Consider the following 7,781-nt stretch of genomic DNA (forward strand, 5'->3'; position numbering starts at 1 on the left):
CGTTTGTGCATCACGAGCAAATTGCTGCCCGTGGCGCACAACATCGCTAGGACCCGTCATACGGACTTACCTTCCTAGCGACATCGCTGTGGTCGGCGAACAACCTCATTTCTAAGGGGGCGGTTTGTGCGACGTCCCAGCGAGGTCACACGGCAGGCGTCTAATAGATGCGGAGGGGCGGAGAGCAGCCGCATTAACGACAAGCCCATCTCGTTGCCGGAGGACGCAGGTACGGTGTTGTTCTTCGCTCCTGGGGTGTCACACGTAGCGATGTGTGCTGCCTCAGGAACGACCAACAACCTGGGTCCACAACGACCAACAAAATTTTGAAAATGAACGACGTGTCAACAATCAACGATTAGGTGAGTATTTTTGATCGTTAACATTAGGTGTCACACGCAACGACGTCGCTAACGAGGCCGGATGTGCGTCACGAATTCCGTGACCCCAATGACATCTCATTAGCGATGTCGTTGCGTGTAAATGGGCCTTTATACTAACCCTTCCGACGTCTTCACCTGTTATTGGTGTCCCATGGCACCATTTAGTACCCGTAACTTCTGATTGGCCGGAAATCAGAAGGTACATCACAAGATCTCAATAAAAGTCTATGAGAGCCACAATGTGGCTCTCCTAGACTTGTATTGAGTTTTGGTCTTTGACGTGCTCCATGACACACTGGAGCTGCCAGCAGGTCACAAACTACTGGAGATCAATGGCGACAGAAGGTATCAGACAAGGGTCAGGGGTCTTAGATTTAAAACGCTACTCCAGAAGTATAATACAAAATATTGCTGGAGTGGTGTTATAAATCCAGTAACCAGTTTTCACAATACAAACAGCTCATATTATTACATCAATCTCTTCAACTTGATGAGACTTGTAATTTACTTTTCAAATCCATAACAGAATGACTGTATAAATTCGATATTTGTAACGGCAAGCCACCCACTAAGCAGGACCCCGAGGTACCCCGAAACCCTTTTACCCCTATACAGGGATCTGGAATTACTGCAGGGTCCAGGGGTTCACGGACTATGGCAGGCTGCAGTCCAGTTCATATGAGACATAAAAGCAAGGTACACAGTACCAGGAAGGATGTGGCTGAAAGCAACATAAGACTATCTCTGGCAAGGAACCAGGGACACTGAAGGATATAAAAAGGGTGTGGTGCTTTCCATAGGCTGAAGTAGGAGCTGATACTAGTCGGAAGGCACACACCCCTACAGTCAGTCAGCAGTACTGCAAGTTCCAGCCAGACTAAGCTTGGTGAATGTGCCACTGGAACTGACTTCTCCCTCATCACCAGCACAGCCTGCAGTGCGAGCAGAGCAGCGCCTGGTGACCGGGGCAGACATCACCGGAGCAGGCCCTGATGGAGACGTGACAGTAGAGCGGCGCCTGGTGAGAGCGGCGCCTGGTGACCGGGGCAGACGTCACCGGAGCAGGCCCTGGTGGATACGTGACAGTAGAGCGGCGCCTGGTGACCAAGGAAGACCTCACCGGAGCAGACCCTGGTGGAAACGTGACAGTAGAGCGGCGCCTGGTGACCGGGGCAGACGTCACAGGAGCAGGCCCTGGAGACGTGACAGTAGAGCGGCGCCTGGAGACCAGGGCAGACGTCACAGGAGCAGGCCCTGGTGGAGACGTGACAGTAGAGCGGCGCCTGGAGACCAGGGCAGACGTCACAGGAGCAGGCCCTGGTGGAGACGTGACAGCAGAGCGGCGCCTGGTGACCGGGGCAGACGTCACCGGAGCAGGCCCTGGTGGAGACGTGACAGTAGAGCGGCGCCTGGTGACCGGGGCAGACGTCACCGGAGCAGGCCCTGGAGACGTGACAATATTAAAATGGACATGGTAGAAGTCCAGCTATAGAAAGAAATAGCTCTCAAGTCCAAGTATATTCCATGTCCGCCTATCCAGTCTCCATCTGCTGCTTGTACTGAGCAGGGTGACATCTCAGCAGTAGGGAGACACTGAGGAGCTGAGGATCAGTAAAGGAGTTAGGGTATGTGCGCACATCTGCGTTCTATTCTGCAGTGTTTAAGTCACTGCATGTGCGTTTCAAAACACTGCCGAAAAGCTGCGTTTTGAAGCATTGTGCATGCAGAATTCATGCGTTCTGGATGCTTGTTCTCCCATAGACAGCGTGGGAAAAGCATCCGGAACGCACAAAAGAAGTGACATGTTGCTTTTTAGAACACAGCGTTTTGGCAAAATATTTCAGCATCCGAATTGCTGCGTTCTAAAATGCAACGTGCGGATGGAATTTGCACATTCATAGATTGTGCAGGGGACGCAGGACGCATGCTTTTACACTGCAGTGCAATACACAACGTAAAAGCATGAAAAAAAAATAAATAATAATCACACGTGCGCACACAGCCCAAAGGCCGCTTTACACACAACGATATCGCTAGCGATGTGACACACCCAGATCGTTGCTACGATTTGCCGAGATCGCTCATAGGTAATTTTGTAGCGGTCACATGTACCCATCTCACAAACGACGCTACATCATTCAGAGATATACAGTTAGGTCCAGAAATATTTGGACAGTGGCACAAGTTTTGTTATTTTAGCTGTTTACAAAAACATGTTCAGAAATACAATTATATATATAATATGGGCTGAAAGTGCACACTCCCAGCTGCAATATGAGAGTTTTCACATCCAAATCGGAGAAAGGGTTTAGGAATCATAGCTCTGTAATGCATAGCCTCCTCTTTTTAAAGGGACCAAAAGTAATTGGACAAGGGACTCTAAGGGCTGCAATTAACTCTGAAGGCGTCTCCCTCGTTAACCTGTAATCAATGAAGTAGTTAAAAGGTCTGGGGTTGATTACAGGTGTGTGGTTTTGCATTTGGAAGCTGTTGCTGTGACCAGACAACATGCGGTCTAAGGAACTCTCAATTGAGGTGAAGCAGAACATCCTGAGGCTGAAAAAAAAGAAAAAATCCATCAGAGAGATAGCAGACATGCTTGGAGTAGCAAAATCAACAGTCGGGTACATTCTGAGAAAAAAGGAATTGACTGGTGAGCTTGGGAACTCAAAAAGGCCTGGGCGTCCACGGATGACAACAGTGGTGGATGATCGCCGCATACTTTCTTTGGTGAAGAAGAACCCGTTCACAACATCAACTGAAGTCCAGAACACTCTCAGTGAAGTAGGTGTATCTGTCTCTAAGTCAACAGTAAAGAGAAGACTCCATGAAAGTAAATACAAAGGGTTCACATCTAGATGCAAACCATTCATCAATTCCAAAAATAGACAGGCCAGAGTTAAATTTGCTGAAAAACACCTCATGAAGCCAGCTCAGTTCTAGAAAAGTATTCTATGGACAGATGAGACAGAGATCAACCTGTACCAGAATGATGGGAAGAAAAAAGTTTGGAGAAGAAAGGGAACGGCACATGATCCAAGGCACACCACATCCTCTGTAAAACATGGTGGAGGCAACGTGATGGCATGGGCATGCATGGCTTTCAATGGCACTGGGTCACTTGTGTTTATTGATGACATAACAGCAGACAAGAGTAGTCGGATGAATTCTGAAGTGTACCGGATATACTTTCAGCCCAGATTCAGCCAAATGCCGCAAAGTTGATCGGACGGCGCTTCATAGTACAGATGGACAATGACCCCAAACATACAGCCAAAGCTACCCAGGAGTTCATGAGTGCAAAAAAGTGGAACATTCTGCAATGGCCAAGTCAATCACCAGATCTTAACCCAATTGAGCATGCATTTCACTTGCTCAAATCCAGACTTAAGACGGAAAGACCCACAAACAAGCAAGACCTGAAGGCTGCGGCTGTAAAGGCCTGGCAAAGCATTAAGAAGGAGGAAACACAGCGTTTGGTGATGTCCATGGGTTCCACACTTAAGGCAGTGATTGCCTCCAAAGGATTCGCAACAATATATTGAAATTAAAAATATTTTGTTTGGGTTTGGTTTATTTGTCCAATTACTTTTGACCTCCTAAAATGTGGAGTGTTTGTAAAGAAATGTGTACAATTCCTACAATTTCTATCAGATATTTTTGTTCAAACCTTCAAATTAAACGTTACAATCTGCACTTGAATTCTGTTGTAGAGGTTTCATTTCAAATCCAATGTGGTGGCATGCAGAGCCCAACTCGCGAAAATTGTGTCACTGTCCAAATATTTCTGGACCTAACTGTATTGTTTGACCAAGGAGGTCGTGTGGACACCGTCACACAGCATTCCTCCCAACGATTCCGGCAACGACAGAGGCATATAATTGTCCATAGCATACACCCTGGCGTGACACCAATCAGAGTGGAGGAGGCATGGAGCATCGCTCGTAACAACACGCCCGCGTCGCTGAAGACGGACGCACTAACGATGTTGTTGGTCGTTGGCAGGGTGTCAAACGTAATACGTCTGCTGCGTTCCCAATGAGGAACAATATTTTGAAACTGAACAACATGTCAACGATCAATTTTCGCTAGTTTTGCGATCGTTCGGAGTCGCTCGTAGGTGTCACACGCAACGACGTCGCTAACGACGATGGAAGTGCGTCACGAAAACCGTGACCCGGACGACATATCGTCAGATAAATCGTAACGTGTAACGGGGCCTTTAGGCGGCTTGACAGATCCATGAGACATGGACAATGCTCGCTTCGGAGTATTCTCCTAACCTGGCCCAAGTGTCTAGTAGGTGTATACGAGGCCCAGTGGTCCAGCTCAGAGCACGGGCCTCATGAAACCGGCCTAAATCTTTCTATGACGACATAGATTTTCAAGGTGAATACAACATCTTTATCAGGTCTAGATCTATTTAATAATGAGAGCAGTTTGTATTGTGAAATCAGGTGACGGGTCCGCATTAAAAGGGGTCTGATCGCAGTTTATCAGATGCAGCACAAATGCACGAATCAGGATCTTCATGAGTGAATGACTGACCTACCCTGACTGTCCATAGGAAAAGGCTGTCAACGAGTGGCTGGTGGGCAGAGGGCATCCTCATGAATACGGAGGACCCCAGAGCTGTGGGGACAGGGTTATACTTTATGACCAGAACACCAACAAACATGGTTATACTGCCCTTATACAGGACAGAAAAACGGACAGATTCCCTTACATATTCATTTCATGGACATATGTGCCAGGAAATGTGTCTGACTTATAGGGGCATGACACTACATCCCTCCCCCCAATGGGACTGAAACATTAGACACACTGTATGCTTATCCTCTCCGCACCACACCAACTCAGCATCATCTGTTATGTGACAGACCCCACTGCTGCCCCTATACATGGAGCTTTCATGTTGGGAGATGGACACCACAGGCTCTGGAAAACATAACGGGGCTTTTGACTTCACACTATGCACCCAATGGCGGCTCCCACTGGTAGAAACATCTGTGGAGCAAGAGCTATGGGGAACCTCCTGAAATGTCTGCAGGTCACAAGCATATCGTTATTTCTTGTGCCAACCAATATGGCGGCCACTAGTCGGGTGTCACATTGCCTTGTAATGCAGCAATAGACAAGCGTGGGCTATGTATGTCGCAGAACAAGCCCGGGATATACTACAATGGCGGGCAAGGGCAAAGCATGAATGATCGGAAGTAAAGCGCATGTGCAGAGTCACTCAGGGCCAGGTATGGTATAGGCTAGTCTGTAGGGAGTGCGAGGTGCGCATTCATACACAGGCTGCACTATCACAATGGGGTTTTCCTGAAGACTCTGCTTTCAGATCTTCTCAGATGTTGGGTTTTTATCTTTATTTTTTTTTTCTTTGAACTCTAAATAGAAAATAGTGGTTGCTTCATGGCTTTCAAAGTCTGAAGCAGTTAAAGGAGGGGGCCGCACATTTGCATGCACTCTGTGTACCTGCAGACTGGTGAATCCTCACAGCGCGCACTGTGCACGCTGTCAGGATCCTCCGGGGCTTGGGGTGAGTGGCCATGTGACAGCAGGTAAGGGCACAAACACATCAGCGGTATTCTGACGCACTGCTGGATCCAGCATAAGGGTAGTACAGTACAATAGAGTTCACAGACAGTGCGGCAAGCCCCGGTCACATGCTGTCACATGCTCTGGTCACATGACCGCATGTGCCCGGAGCTTGCCAGTGAACTGTAATGTACTGTCCTTGTGACGGATCTGCGAGTGCCGCAGGAAAACGCTGATGTGAAGCCAGCCTATGCGATTTGCATACTTTTGGCTTTGCTCAATACACCTGGATTGCGTGAGTCTGTGCATGTCTGGGCCGCCTGCTCCCGGACAATCCTGACAGCGTGCACACTACGCACTGTGAAGATTCACAAGTCTGCAGTTACTCTGCTGCCGGAGAATCCTGACAGCGCACCCACTGTGCACTGTGGGAATTCACAAGTCTGCAGTCACTCTGCTCCTGGAGAATCCTGACAGCGTGCCAACTGTGCACTGTGGGAATTCACAAGTCTGCAGTCACTCTGCTCCCGGAGAATCCTGACATTGTGCCAACTGTGCACTGACAATTCATAAGTCTGCAGCGCGCACATTGTGCACTGTGAGGATTCTGCAGTCACATAGGCTGGACAACCCCTTTAATAGAAGAAGTTACAAGTCAGCAAGTCGTTCTGACATTGCAGCGTTCATTATTTTGTACGTTTATCGGCTGAATCCACCTGAAAAGCCGCAGTGTGCCCCCTCCAGGAGGGATGGCAGGAGACGTGCTGCCCACAAGGACAGTTCATCACCAATGGGCGACTCATGGCTCAGGGCACTTGCTGGACCATTGTGTAGCCATGGACATATCCATATCCATGCCCTATATACTGATCATGGGGGTACAGTGTGCAGCCACAAACCATATGTACAAGCCACCCATCAGGAAAGTGGGACTACAGAGCCCAGCGTGCCCTGTGCGTGGGAGGACATGGACCGTTCCCCTGTCACTGGCCCCTGCACTCTGCCCCTGTCACACTTTCACTAGTTGCTCCCCATGTTTGAGGCTCCTCTTACCTATGGTGGATATAAACGTAGAGTTGAAGGCATCTTCTGAGAACCTGAACAGCACGCAAGTCTTCCCGACTCCCGAGTCACCGATCAGAAGCAGTTTGAACAAATAGTCGTAAGTCTTCGCCATATTAAAAACTACTATACAGGAAATACCAGCGATTGCACGGTATTGGTTGGCGTCGTTGTCAATCAAGCGTGAAGCGAGTTACTATTGGCTACTGTTCCTCTGACGTCGGCGAAAGCTTCCCATCTCAGGGGACCCAAGCGGCCGATCCCAGCGTAAAGTTTATCTAGCTAAGCGGACGAGTCAAACTGAGAGCTGTGAGCTGATTGGCTGAGGACACGTCAGAGATCCTTCTCACTATTGGCTGCTGGTGGGGTTGAGGTGGTGCTGCGGTGTCAGGGTTATCGGGAAACGGCGCAGTGCTATGGTGCCTTGTGCGCCATGTGTGCAGTGAGGGAGCGGAGCAGCGCCACTAGGGAGCTCTGCGCGTGCTGCTGATGTGGCCGCACATCTGCCAAGCATCACTGCAGCGTCTGTTTATTGCCCGAATCCCCGCCCCCAGTGCTCTACTCGCCATCTTCATCTGTTGGGGTCTGCATAGTGTGACCTGCGGCTGCTCCAGTGTGTCAGAGTGCTGGAGGTCACAAGTCTATGAGAGCCTCGTTCTGGCTATAATAGAGTTGTATTAGGAGCTTGTGACTATAGATGAGCGGACCTGTGGAAGTCCTGTCCACCGGGTTCAGCCGGACTTTTGTTAAAAGTTCAGTTCAGGACCCTAACTTGACCCCGAATCCCATATA

The 7,781-nt window shown here is 49.1% G+C and overlaps 1 protein-coding gene across 1 annotated transcript in view; it reads right to left on the minus strand.

The window, feature by feature from the left end:
- Window positions 1–7,169, minus strand: part of RAB8A (RAB8A, member RAS oncogene family) — a 65,303-nt gene extending 58,134 nt beyond the window's left edge. The window contains exon 1 of the mRNA XM_075337838.1: window positions 6,981–7,169. Coding sequence (XP_075193953.1) covers window positions 6,981–7,104 — 124 coding nt within the window. The 5' untranslated portion in view covers window positions 7,105–7,169. The remainder of the gene's footprint in view (window positions 1–6,980) is intronic.
- Window positions 7,170–7,781: the final 612 nt, after the last annotated feature.

The sequence above is a fragment of the Anomaloglossus baeobatrachus genome, chromosome 1 (assembly GCF_048569485.1).
Source record: "Anomaloglossus baeobatrachus isolate aAnoBae1 chromosome 1, aAnoBae1.hap1, whole genome shotgun sequence".
Lineage (NCBI taxonomy): Eukaryota > Metazoa > Chordata > Amphibia > Anura > Aromobatidae > Anomaloglossus > Anomaloglossus baeobatrachus.